Consider the following 13,109-nt stretch of genomic DNA (forward strand, 5'->3'; position numbering starts at 1 on the left):
ACTTTGGGCAGTCGAGTTCCTCTCTCTGAGCCCAGTTTGCGTGTCTCTAAATCGGGCAAGACCACACCCCCCCGGCTGGGTTCCCAGGAGGAATAAACGAAGCACCAGTTTTAGAATGCACGGGGCGTCAGTGCCTCTGGTGGTCTCTCCTTCCCACTGAAGAGAATCCTTATTTCTCCCCAGCAACTTCTAGAGGGGATCAGAGTGCCCACGACGGACCCCATCAGCAGAGGTCCGTGACGTGCCCGCTGGGCTGAGCGTGGGGCATGGGGGGTGCTTGAGCCCCACTTCCTAGGGGGCGGGCAAGCCGTCAGAAATGATGTGAGTTGGAAGCTTTTCCAACACACGTGCTGGACCCCACCCAGAACCTTGGGAGGCAGGAGGGTTTTGAGAAGGCCTTGGGGAATATTCGCAGGCTCTTTGCTGGTCGGGATCCCCCCTCTTGAAAGACTCCCCTGCACAGGCCATCGGGAGCATCACAAAGCTGTTTATTTTCCCACCTATGATGGACGCAGGCTGCGGAAAACCCAGAGATGCCTTTGGTGACCATAATAGAGCCACACACAAACCTAACTGGCTCTGTCTTTACTGAGGGATTTTTCTGTCTCCACAGAACTGTAATTTACCCTAGAAGTGCTCCCCAAGGCATTGTGGCACGCTGCTTCTGGGCAGAGTTTATCATACCTGCTCTTCTTTGGCAGCTGCGTCCTTAGCATTGGACATACAAAATCTGATTGGCAAAAAAAGCACCAAATGTCAAATTTCATAAAATCAGGGCAAGAACTGGTCTTCTCTTAGCATTTGGACTAGCTGCCCCCTGAAAAATGTCTTGTTTTCCCTTGGTCCTTAGCAACGCCCAGCCCAGAGGCAGAAAAAGGGAGCAAAATGTAACTTTCGCATTAAAAAATAAGCAAGGTTTTCAACCAAACAGTTAGGTAATTGGACTCATTATTTAAACACCAAAATACAAAAGATGGACTTATTCATCTGGCCCAGCTTAATACATGTCGGCCTAACACTACAAACAAATACATAAAATCAAGCTATGTCTGGGTGGTACAAACAGGGACAGGGCGTTGTCATCGTCAGCAATGACTTGGCCTGGAGGCACAGGCTTGGCTGCGCTGTGAGCTGGCCCTCAGAACCAGTACTCAGAGACGAAGATGTGGACGTTGACGACATTTCGGTGGGACACCACGCCCCCGACCACGTAGTTCATCTCTAGCTTCAGGACAGCGTGAAATGGGCCCACAATGGGCCGCACCTGGCGCACAACACCTGGGGAGAGAGCAGAAGGTGTTCTGGGAGTTAGCAGGGACTGAAGGAACACGGAGATCTGGGAAATGATTTCCTTCCAGGAATTTCACAGCTAGAGGAGGACTTAGGCCTCATCAAGTCCCACCTGAACCAGATGCTTAGCATCTCCCTCCAAGTGGTCACTCCCGGGCTCTGCTGCCACCTCTAGGGACGAGTGACAGTGAGCTCACCACAACCTTTCCACTGTGTGCGGCTCAGAATGTGAGGGAATCTGTGCGTGTGGGCTTTGGAGTCAGATGCCTTGGCGTCAACACCAGCTCCTGTTCTCTCTGAGCCCAGGTTCCCTCCTCTACCACCATCTACGTGACCGAGGATTTAAGAGTCTAGATAAAGGGGCTGGCATGGAGTAGATGCCCAGTAGACACCTGTCCCACTCCCTTCTACCCACTGTGCCCAGTTGTGACCCTTGGGAAGAAATAAAGCAGGTATGATCCTCTTCTCTCAATCCCTCCCACTGAGGATTGCAATGGGGTCCCAGAAACGCTTTATCTGAGCAGAGAAGTCCCGATTCCCCATGGGACATACTCCTGGCTCCCTCGCTCTCCACACTTCTTTTCTGGAGGGTGACACCTAAAGTTCATTGTTCCGTGTTCATGGTAACAAGTACGCAAGAGGCGGCTCAGGTCCAGCCCGAGCAGGGCAAGCAGAAATGGGACAGGTGGCAGAGTGGAGACAGGTGTCCATTCTGGGGAAGCAGAAACCTGTGTGAAGCTGCTGGGGGTGGCGAGGAGTTCTGCCTGGACCAGATAGGGGCCAGGCAAAGGTCATGACCCGAGGCCTCCCCTGTCAAGGCTCAGAGTACAGGGCAGACAAGCTCAGCTCAGTCACAGTGGAAGAAGGAACAACCCCAGGCGTTCTGCAGACTTGCAGGGGAGCGGGGTTGGGTGGTACGAGTGGATTCCGTAAGTCTCCCCAGACCTGTGCCTGGAAGCTCCACGTCTCCAGGCCGGACCCTGCTGCCACTGCCTGGCCATGCAGTGCAACCCCAAGGCTCACGGAGAGAATATGCTCCTGCGCTCTGGGACCAGACAGATGGGGCTAAGATGAGTGCTATCCACCTGCATGGACTTGGAGAGACCACCGTTCTCTCTGGGCCCCAGATTCCTCAGTGAGCATATGATGCCACCTGACCCCGTGCTTCTGCACTGTGTGATCCAGACACCCCAGCACAGCGTCTGCCAAGGTGTGAGCTCCAGGTGTGCAGGGCTACCTCCCCACCAGACCAGCGGGCTCAGTGCTTCATTTCCACTTGAGTTCATGCATTTCCTCAACTGGTACCAGACACTGTTCCCGGTGACACCGAGAAAATGAAAAGAATCCTGGCTTCAAAGCTGGTGGCAGATCTAGATGAGTGCCGTGCTCTGATAGAAGTCTGCACGTTGTCCAGCAGGGGCAAAGATGGAGGTGAGCATGGCTAGGGGATCAGGAAAGGCTTCCTGGAGGAGGTGGCCCTCCCTGCAGATCTTCAGTGCCTGGCACAGAGCAGGTGCCGCCCATAGCTGTTGACATTTAGGAAAGGTCACTCCTCCATCATACCCGCTCTGATATTAGGACTTCCCCAAAGTCACGTGGCGCAGGGGTGTGCTGGAGCGGCCGGCCCTCTACTTGTGCCACGTGACAATCTCCATGGCCGATCTCAAGCCACCAACATGACGTCACACAAGGCAGGGTGGGAAAGAGCGCTCAGTGCCCGTACACCACTGCAGGGATGCCCGCAGAGAACACCCTGGAGCCTGCAGCTCCTCAACCACAGGCTGAGAAAGAGCCACTGACTGTTTGCTGCATCCAACCACCGATTCCAAGCTGGTCTCTACAAACAGCCCTGCCGCAGACCTGGGAGATGTGCACATGGGGCAGAGCAGTCAGGCCCCTGACATCCGTCCCGCGAGGAGCGAAGGCTCCAGGGAGACCGAAGTGTCCCTAAGGCCTTCTGCACCAGCGGTCAGTTCCCAGTCAGGACCACCAAGTTCATGCTCAGAAGGGGAATTTGGGCACGCCATCCCCCCTTGCACTCCCTGAGCTTGAGTTTCAAAAGTGAAATGCCCAGCAGCAGGGCGGAATTCCAAGCTATTCGAAGCAAACAAGGGCTTTAGCTCTGATGGAGAGATAAGCACAGGCTTCTGCGGGCTGTCAGCACCCTTTCTCTGCCCCTACTTGGTGATGACATGGCAGCTCTGTCCTGTTTGAACGCCCATGAACATCTTCAGCTCCCGGCTAAAGATGCGGGCTTGTCACCACCCTCAGTATGACCGGGCCACTCCCACTTGCCCTTCCCTGGGCACTGCCTGGACCTGGGTCAGCGTGGCCCCTGTGGGGGGCGCGGCCCCAAGCTCTCCTGCCTCCTCAGTAGCCCCATCAGTGTCACCCTCTTCTCTCCCCAGGCCTGAGACCACCACGGGCGCCCACCAGCCTCAGTGCCCTGGGTTACCTGCCGACGGCATCCATCCCAGGGGCGGTGCTCAGAGGGGCTCGGGGGGGCTTGAAGGAGAGGGGTGAGAGGCTGCGCGAGCCTGACAACTATTTTAGGACAGAGAGCAACGGAGGTGGAGGGAACGCTTCTGCAAGCTATGATCCGATATATATTTATTTCTATATATTATTATTATATTAAATATCATATAATTAATATATGATATAGAAATATATAGTTTGATTATTATAAATACAAAATATATATTATAACCATATATAAAAATATAAGTGAGCTTATTTAAAATAGATCAAAATCTAATTTATATATAAATACTATTACAATGTATAGTATTTATTTTATATTTATATAATCTTTTGCATATATCCATATATTTTATATAGATGTTTATATAATTTATATTACTATTATATAAAATACAATTTATATATTAATATATAAATATGTATTATTATAAATGTATATATAAAATGTAAATATTACAAAATAATTACATCACACACACGCACATTTAAATGAAGATTCCTGGCTGCGTGTGGGAGCTCTGGTAGCATCAACAGTTCAGACCCACAGAAGTTTCTGGGCCCACCTGTGTGTGCCGGGCACCGGGCTAAGGAGCTAGTGTAGAGAACATGAGGGGCTGTCCTTGGTGGGCTCAGCCTGGGGACAGAGAGGAAAGAGAAGGTGCTGACGCAGGGAGCTGGGCTCGAGGACAGGGTCATTCTAGCTGGATTATAAGACTGCAGTTCTTCAGGACAAAGGGTCGGAGTCCAACTGACCTCGGTCAGTAGCATGACCTCAGGTTAGTTATCCAACCTTTCTGAGTCCTCATTTCCTCTCCTGTGAAACTAGGATTAAACACAGCAACCTTCAGGGACTTCCCCGGCAGTCCAGTGGTTAGGACTCCGGCTTCCATTGCCAAGGGCGCGGGTTTGATCCCTGGTTGGGGAACTAAGATCCCATGTGCCACACGGCGCGGCCAAAAAACGAAAAACAATAGCCAACTTCAGAATCAGAAACAAAACCATCCCAAGGCCATCCTGCCGCTTCTCCCTCAGAAGTGACTGCTGGATGTCACGAAGCTTCCCAACGTTCATATGTGATCTGATTTTCAGTTAAAATAGAGCTGAATTCTTACATGATTGAACAATATGGCAAGAGTTGAATATTTTTATTGGATTGACTTAAAAATATATGAGAAAGGAAAGCTCTGAACGTGTAGAAAATGTACCTAAATATGTCGTGTTAGGGCACTTCACGAGGTCTAGTTTCTACGATGGCCGAAGCCCAGAACTGCACGCTGTCGGCTGATCGTTCCGACTGTAAACAGCTAAGAGACAAATGAAACACTGAAGGACGAAAGGGCTGTTCTAATGAAAAGGGTGTTGAGAAGGGGCTGAATACAGATTCAGGGCACATTCAGGGCCTGGATTTTCTCAGGATCTTTGCATTTAACAGAAGAAATGATTAAGGTGGAAGAAATAGGTATGCCGCAAGGGTTAAAGAAATCGTCGTAGGCATGTACACAGCAGGTGCTGAGGAGTGTGCCTCCCTTCCCACTCCTCCAGAATCAGCTGCTCGGTCCCTCTCCTCCGCCCTGAGGTCCACATTGAATCTCCAACTCTATCTATAACCTTAGTCAGCCCTAGTTTCCCAGGCTACCCACGCCCACTCAGTAGACCTGACCACTTCTTCTTCAGCCTAGCCACACTTCCTGGGGGCTCTGATTGGGTGAACACGCTCCCTTCATTCCCAGGTTACTTCAAGCCTGAGTTCCACCTCCTTGTCTTCATCTTCACTGAACCTAGACTTTCTCTTGATATCACTTCTTTCTTCACAGCTTTCCTACCCATCCATCCATCCACCCATCCATCCATCCATCCATCCATCCATCCACCCACCCACCCATCCATCCATCCACCCACCCATCCACCCACCCATCCACCCATCCATCCACCCACCCATCCATCCATCCATCCATCCACCCATCCATCCATCATCCATCCATCCATCCATCCACCCACCCATCCATCCGCCCATCCATCCATCCATCCACCCATCCATCCATCCATCCATCCATCATCCATCCACCCACCCACCCATCCATCCATCCACCCACCCACCCATCCATCCATCCACCCACCCATCCATCCGTCCACGCATCCATTCAATAGGGGCCATTCTGCACGGGGGAGGTTTAAGGAAGATTCTACAGAGGAGCTGACTTCAAATCAGATTTTGAAGAGTAAGTAGGAGCTAAGGAGGCAAGTATGACATGTGCAAAGGCCAAAAGTGTGAAGGTTCGGGTCAGCTCTGGGAACAGTGTTAATCTTGGGGAAGATAGATGGATGAGGCTGAGAAGGTGGTAAAGGGCTTCTCCAGGGACCTCACACCTCGTCAGGCTCACAGAACCCAGAACCCAGGTCAGCAGTTTCCTGACTTCCTCCCCAATGCCGATTCTAGACCAGTGTTCTTTCAGAACTACCAACAACGTTCCCAGTGCAGGGAAACGAGAGGGAAGAAGAGAAACCCTTGCTGCCCATATGTGGCATCACAAACATTAGAAACTGGACCTCCACCAGGGGTCCGATTCCATCGTCCACTCGATTCTACAGAGATATAGCTGGCATCTGCTACGTGCCAGGCACCGGGGACCAGCTAGACTGCCTGTGTCCTCTTTCCTGAAGCCTCCGCAGCCCCACTCTGTGTCTCCCTCGGCTGTAGCCCTGCATCTGCCCAGTGCAGGGAATATTCACAGCTGGCTCCCCCTTCCCAGGCAGGGTCTGCATCATACTCGTCTCTGTCTCACTGTCCCCAGCCCAGGGCCTGGGGCAGGACACAGCAGGAGCACCATTAAGGTTACTGAGTGAAATGAAGGCAGAGGAAGAAAGAAGGAGAGAGAAAAGAGAAGGAGAGAGGAAAGAAGGGACACCAGTCCTTGAGGGCCCCTCAAAACTGTCCTGAAGGAAAGGGGGCCACTGAAGGCTCCGAGTGAGAGCAGCTTTACATGCAATGACCATTCCAGCAGCAAAATGCAGGACAAAGGGAGAGCTGCCTTTCCATCACGCCTGCCTTGTCCATCTTACCTGCTGGAGTATTTACCTCCCTACCTTTCAAGAGCCCCAGGAAAAAAAAAAGGCCATGATGCTGAGTTCAACTGTGTTAATCTTCCAAATCCTCATCCTTGGCATTTCTGCTTCGGGTCTCAGACACTGCTGGTATTCCTCGGCGTGTCTGTGCCTCTTAAAGATATAATTAAGCCTTTTTTTCCCTTTGAAAAATGTAGGTCCCCTCAGGCACTTCATCTTCATGTCTCGTCTCTGCTTTGTAAATTGCAGCTGATGTGCGGGGGATGCAGAAGCCTGAACACGGAGCACGAGAGTCCAGTGGGAGACCTCCGTCACCTCTCGGGGACTGTGGTCTGGATTCCAGGCCCCTGAAGCCATCTCCAAGCTTCTGCTGCTTGACTGAGGTTGCAACTGATTGTCTCCCCGTTGTTTATAAGGAGGAAGACCAGCCACGGAGTGTCTCACCAGCATGAGACACTGATCTATAAAGAGACCTGGAGTCACAGCTTAGGTTCCTATGCTGGTTCCTTAGCGACCAGCTGTGTGACCTTGTACGAGTCACCGTCTTTCTGAAGTTCAGCCTCCAACTCCCAAGTCCTGTGATTCTACAACCGACCAAGTGAAATGGCGTGAACAGAGTTGTCAAAGAGTATCTTGACAAAAAGGATGATCAATCTAGAGACTGCATGATATCTCATGCCAGTGGAAATTGTGCTTTTCAAAAGACAGAGATTCCAGTTAGAAAAGGAAGAGGGAAGAAAGCCACATGTCGGGACTTCCCTGGTGGTGCAGTGGTTAAGAATCCACCTGCCAATGCAGGGGACACGGGTTGGAGCCCTGGTCCGGGAGGATCCCACGTGCCGCGGAGCAACTAAGCCCGTGCACCACAACTACTGAGCCTGCGCTCTAGAGCCCGTGAGCCACGACTACTGGAGCCCGCGTGCCACGACTACTGAAGCCCCGCGCCTAGAGCCCGTGCTCTGCAACAAGAGAAGCCACCACAATGAGAAGCCCGCGCACCACAACAAAGAGTAGCCCCCGCTCACCACAACTAGAGAAAGCCTGCGTGCAGCAACGAAGACCCAAAGCAGCCAATAAATAAATTTATTAAAAAAAAAAGAAAGCCACATGTCCACATCATAAAAGAATAAGAAGTGATCACTACCTGAAATCAGGTTATAGAGTCATTTTTCTTCTTGGTTATCACAGTCTCCCCACTGCAGTGTGAGGCCAGAGGCCAATGGCACTGTCTTTCCTGGTCATGCTTGTATCTCTCGTTCTTGAACATAGTAGGTCCTTGGTTCTACTATGGACCAGACACACAGGAGGCACTCGGTACATGAATTGCTAAATGAATGAATGAACTAAAGATCAAAGTGCTAAGCACAATTTATAAAGTTGAAAGTTACCACCCAGAAATGAAAGTGTCGGAAAGAAATGAACAATAGTCAAAAGTCACTGGCTTTTCAGGCGTTGACCGCATGGCAGGAGGAAGGCGACACGTGACAGCCAGGTCTCACTGTCTGGCCCTGGTGGCCACCACACAGAGCCACGAGCAGGGGGAAGGTGACGAGTGGGCCTGTGTGGACAAGATGCTGGAACCCAGGAGCTCAGGAGGCCCAGGTGGTCTCGCCAAACACTAACACGATGGGCGACTGGAAAGGAGCAAACCATCACCCAGATCTCGGGAAATCTGCCTTGATAGGAATAACGATCTCTGCAGGCTAGCATTAACAGCACAGACCAAAGGCAAAGAGGAAAAATCAGGAACACGAGGAAATGCGGTTCCTACTTCTAAAGCAAACAGTCTAGAGTACTGATGGGCTTGGAAGGAGGTCCACAGCAGGGGAGGGAAACAGAAACGGAGGGGCCCCACGTGTCCACTGCTCCATCCTGTTCTCCCCACGCTGCTAGTGGGGAAGAATCATCGCCTTCCTTCCACTGGGGACGAGAATGAGGTTCTGGGGGCTGTATGTCCCGGATCACACAGCCCTCAGGGCACGGCGTCCATCCGGCCAGGACTGACCCCGAGCCCAGCTCTCTCCGCCCCACGGCATCTGCTCTCTCCTCACGGTGTGACGTGGTATGGAGGAAACTTTACTGCTGAGTCATCGCTATAGGGCAAAAATGGCAGAAAGGAACTAGAGGGTAATCACATCACTCACTGGCAGGGAAGGAATGGAGTTCCTGACACCCTGTCTTCTCTTCTTGCCCTGAAAAACGCTCAGGTAGGAGCTTAGAAAGAGGGGGACAGGTGTCTGGGCCACATATTCAAATACCAAATGGCACCCAACGTGCCTCAGCAGAACTTATCCTCCCGATTTCTTGCTTATGACAAATGCGCTTTCTCCACGGGTCTCCTGTGAGCTAAACCGGACAGTCTGGACAGCTGTAAGCAACTAAGAGTCAACCCCCAGGCTCCACGTTTCCCCAGAGGAGAAATAGAAGAAATGTCAGCTCCGCCCTGAACTTTTCAGACTCCTTCCGGGACGCGGGTCCAAACATTTCCAGGGCGCGTGGTCGGTATGGTCCCCACCCCCATCCACTATCTCCTCTCCCTCATCTCAGCTACACTCGTTGGGGCCTCGTGGTCCGAGGTTCCAGGAAGAGCAAAGGAGGTTCCGGTGGTGAAGTGAGTTCTGAACCTCAGGGTACCAGCAACAGCAAAGCAGGTCCCGAACCCAGATCCCTGCCTGCTGCCCTTTCCACCAAGCCACATGCCCTCGCCAGAGGAAGAGGAGGCCTGGGCAGTTTTCCAGAAGGGATTTACCGTCTGATGCACTTGCTTTTACCAACTTGGCCAAAACTGTGACTGTGATGGGAAGGGTGAGAAACCCTTTCCTCTTCCTCTGTGTGTCTCCCCGCCTGGATCAGCCCCTACCCACGTGCCCGCTGGGGTCCCTCCCTGGCCCAGTCCCAAGCTCATCAGCTCACTCACATCTCTCCAGATGCCCCCAGATGGGCAACTGGAACTCCCCCCCTTCCCCCAAACCCGATGCCCTTCCCCCAGGCCCCTGGGCCTGGCACTTGGAGTCCACAGGCCTCTTGCCCCAAGGCCAGAACTCTTCTCGACCGGCCGCCCAGCCCCTGGCCCACAGCAGGTGAGGCGCCCCTTGATTAGGCCCCGCCTCCCTGTCCAGCCTGGTTTCTCAGCACTGGCCGTACCCCGGCCACGCCAGACCCCTCGCAGACCCCCAAGATGAGCAAAAGCCACGAGAGGGCAGGAAGAGCAGGGGTCTGGCCAGCTCGGCCTGACTTAGACTGCAGAGAGACGGGTCCCCCCTCTGCTTTGCAGGCATTGAGGCTGTGCTACCTCCTTCTCCAGAGGCGATTAGGCCCCGAGGGATTAAGAGGCCCGCCTGGCTGGTGAGTGCAGCCTGGGGGCCCCGAGCCCCCGCTGCTGCCGGGCTGCGCGGGTGCTGGGGTTACAGACAGTGAGAGCAGCGCCGGTCTGCGTCCTCACGGAGCTCTGGGCCCCCGGGGAGGCAGACACAGATGACCGGGCGTAGAGGCCGGTAAAGGTCAGCAAAGCTGCTTCGGCAGTGCTAAAGGGAAGCGCTCCGCTGGGACCCGCGACGGCGCCCGTGCGCGCATCACCAAGGACTTTGACCTGGAGCTCGATTCTGAAGGACAGAAACAGGCCTCGGGGAGGGGCTCAGGTGGAGAATTTCTGCTCTCAGTTTCCCAAGTGGGTGAGAATTAGGGGGGAGGGGCGAGCAAGGAGGCCAGCAGGTGGGCAGTGGCTTGGTGGCCCCGAGGAGCTGAGACCCTTTCCTGGAGTGATGGGGTCACTGCCAGACCTCAGAAGGAGGGGACATGCTGAGGTTTGGGGAGAACCATCCCTTTTTCTCCTTTCCTTCCCAAGAGGCACTAAGAATGAGCCCATTCAGGACACAGAGGGCTTCCTGCTGGCAGGGCGGCAGCCCGAAACACCCAAGCCTTCAGTTCCCTTTATCCCTGGCCAAGGCTCCACAGAGGCTCTTCCGGCACTGGATCCTCAGAAAGAGAATCATTTGACCAGCCAGTGACTGAACACTTGTTATGCAGTGACTCTATGTACTGTGTTCACGGCTACCAGGGATGCAGAGAAATTTCAGGACTGGGGTAGACCTCAAAGAGGAGGACTCTGCCTGCTGGTTCAAGGTCACAGAGGATGGTCACGGCAGCAGGAACCCCACACCGAGTCCCAACACGCTGTGTGCATGCCTCAGTCACGCCCCCTGAGCCTGGAACTCCCTCCGTGCCTCAGTTTCCTCACCTGGAGAATGGGGCCATCACCCACAGGCTTAAGTGACACAATACGTGTGTACAACATGCTGGAAGAGTGCCTGGCACATGGCAGGGGCCCAGGAGGGCTTGCTGTTAAGACAAAACTGTGATAATCGGGACCCAATACTTGGGTTCCTCAAGCCGCAGGCACGGATTGGACGTTCCATCTGGAAACACCCAACTCCGAGGCCACAGGAAGCATTCTCCATGACAGTGGTTGACGGTGGGTGTCTGGGTCCTCTGTGTATATATGGTTGTCAGGTGAGGCCGTCGGAAGATTCATATCATCGTCAGACTCTTTTTTTCTCATTTTGCACAACATGCCTCTACTGCTGTTTGACTGAAAACACTTCATTTTCTTAAAAAAAAGAATAATTTATGAATGTGCCGGTGATATCAAAGACTTTTCAAAAGGTGCATAACAGCAGCAGTAAGAGGGTCACAAATCATTCTGGACGCAGCCGATCCCCAGGAGAACCTCGGGAAACGCTAAGAGGCTGCTCTGGACTCACTTTAACCCCTTGGTTACTCTGGAAGCGAGCAGGCGAGTGTGACCCTGCAGCCTGCTGGGTGCCGGGCCCGGGTGACCTCCTAGTGGGTGTGTTGTGTGTGTGCATGCGTGCGTGTGCAAGAAAGAAAGACAAACAGGGTGACGGGGGCATGGCACAAATGATCCCCTCGTAGGCTCTTGCCTCTAGGAATTCACAATCGGTGGAAGAGAAGAGTCAAGCAGAAACTCACAATGTCATGCCCACCACACCCTTCCTGCTGGCACCAGCGTTTCTCTGCTCCCACGCACGGCAGATCTTCTAGAAGGAGTCCCCAGAGCCACCTCCAGCACTCCCACTCCGGTGTCTCTCCCCTTGACCCCGCTGCACTGAGACAGCCTTGTCAAGGTCACCGTCAGCTGGGGCGATACTGAATCCAATGGTGAATCCTTGGTCCTCATCTGACCGGACTCACCATCGTTGACACGGCTCACTGCGCCTCCTCCTGGAAAGGCCTCCTCCTCCAGGCTGGCCTCCTCTCCTGATCTCCCCGACCTCTGAGCACAGGAGGCTGCAGCGCCTGGTCTCTGGCCTCCTCTCTCCTCTGTCTACACTCAATTCCTTGGCAAGCTTGTCTGGCCTTGGGGCTCCAACTACCACGTGCTAACACCTCCCAGACTCACTTATTCTACCCCGCCTGGCCACGGGTGTGCCACGGGTGTGCAACAAGCCCCTCGATCTTGATGTCGAAGGGAACCTCTGACCTCCGCAAAGCTGCCATGTCACAGCTCCCCTGGCTCACCTGATGACAACCCTAGTCTCCTTGTTCTTTAGGTGAAATCCAAGGGGTCATCCCTGCCTCGGCACCTAATTTGTCTGCAAAGCCTGGCACCACCTCCCAGCACATCTGGTATCAGTCTACTGTTCGCCCCTCCTGCCGGGGCCACACGGTCAAAACTACCGTCATCTCCAGCCTGGATCACTGAGCTAGCCGCAGTGTCTTCCTGAGCCCAGCCTCACCCCAGAGCCCAGAGGGAGCCTTTATAATATTAGGTCATCTCCCTCCTCGTCCCGAAACCCTCATGTGGCTCCCACCTCTCTCAGCAGAAAAGCCAGGGCCGTTCCGACAGCCTCAAGACCGTGCCTCTGCTCTAGCTGCAGCCTCCTTGCCGTGATTCAAACACGCCAGGCTCGCCGCTGCCTCAGGGACTTTGCACCTGCTGTTCCTGCTGCCTGGAGCTCTTCCTCCAGATCTCCTCATGGTTCATTTCCTCAGCTCCTCGAGTCTTAGGCGAATGTCTCCACCACCAGATGTACAGTTGCTGCTCCCCACACGCTGCCCCCCTCCTCCCCTGCCTCTGCATAACACTCGCCACCGCCTGACAGTGTGGAGACTGTACTTGTTTCTTGTCTGCTGCTACCCTCTGGAATAAAACATGTATGAGGTAAGGATTCATGTCTGTCTGTCTTGGTCGTTGCTACATCCCCTGGAGCAGGGTCTGCACCCATTGGACACACACGTTATTTGCTAGAAGA

At 53.5% G+C, this 13,109-nt stretch overlaps 1 protein-coding gene across 2 annotated transcripts in view; it reads right to left on the reverse strand.

Annotated features, from left to right (window-relative positions):
• Window positions 1-474: 474 nt before the first annotated feature.
• The window catches only part of FBLN1 (fibulin 1), a 79,510-nt gene continuing 66,875 nt past the window's right edge, over window positions 475-13,109 (reverse strand). For both annotated transcript variants that reach the window (XM_079936173.1, XM_079936175.1), the window contains exon 17: window positions 475-1,278. In XM_079936173.1, coding sequence (XP_079792299.1) covers window positions 1,139-1,278 — 140 coding nt within the window. In that variant the 3' untranslated portion in view covers window positions 475-1,138. The remainder of the gene's footprint in view (window positions 1,279-13,109) is intronic.

Source organism: Stenella coeruleoalba (assembly GCF_951394435.1).
Source record: "Stenella coeruleoalba genome assembly, chromosome: 11".
NCBI classification, from domain to species: Eukaryota; Metazoa; Chordata; class Mammalia; order Artiodactyla; family Delphinidae; genus Stenella; species Stenella coeruleoalba.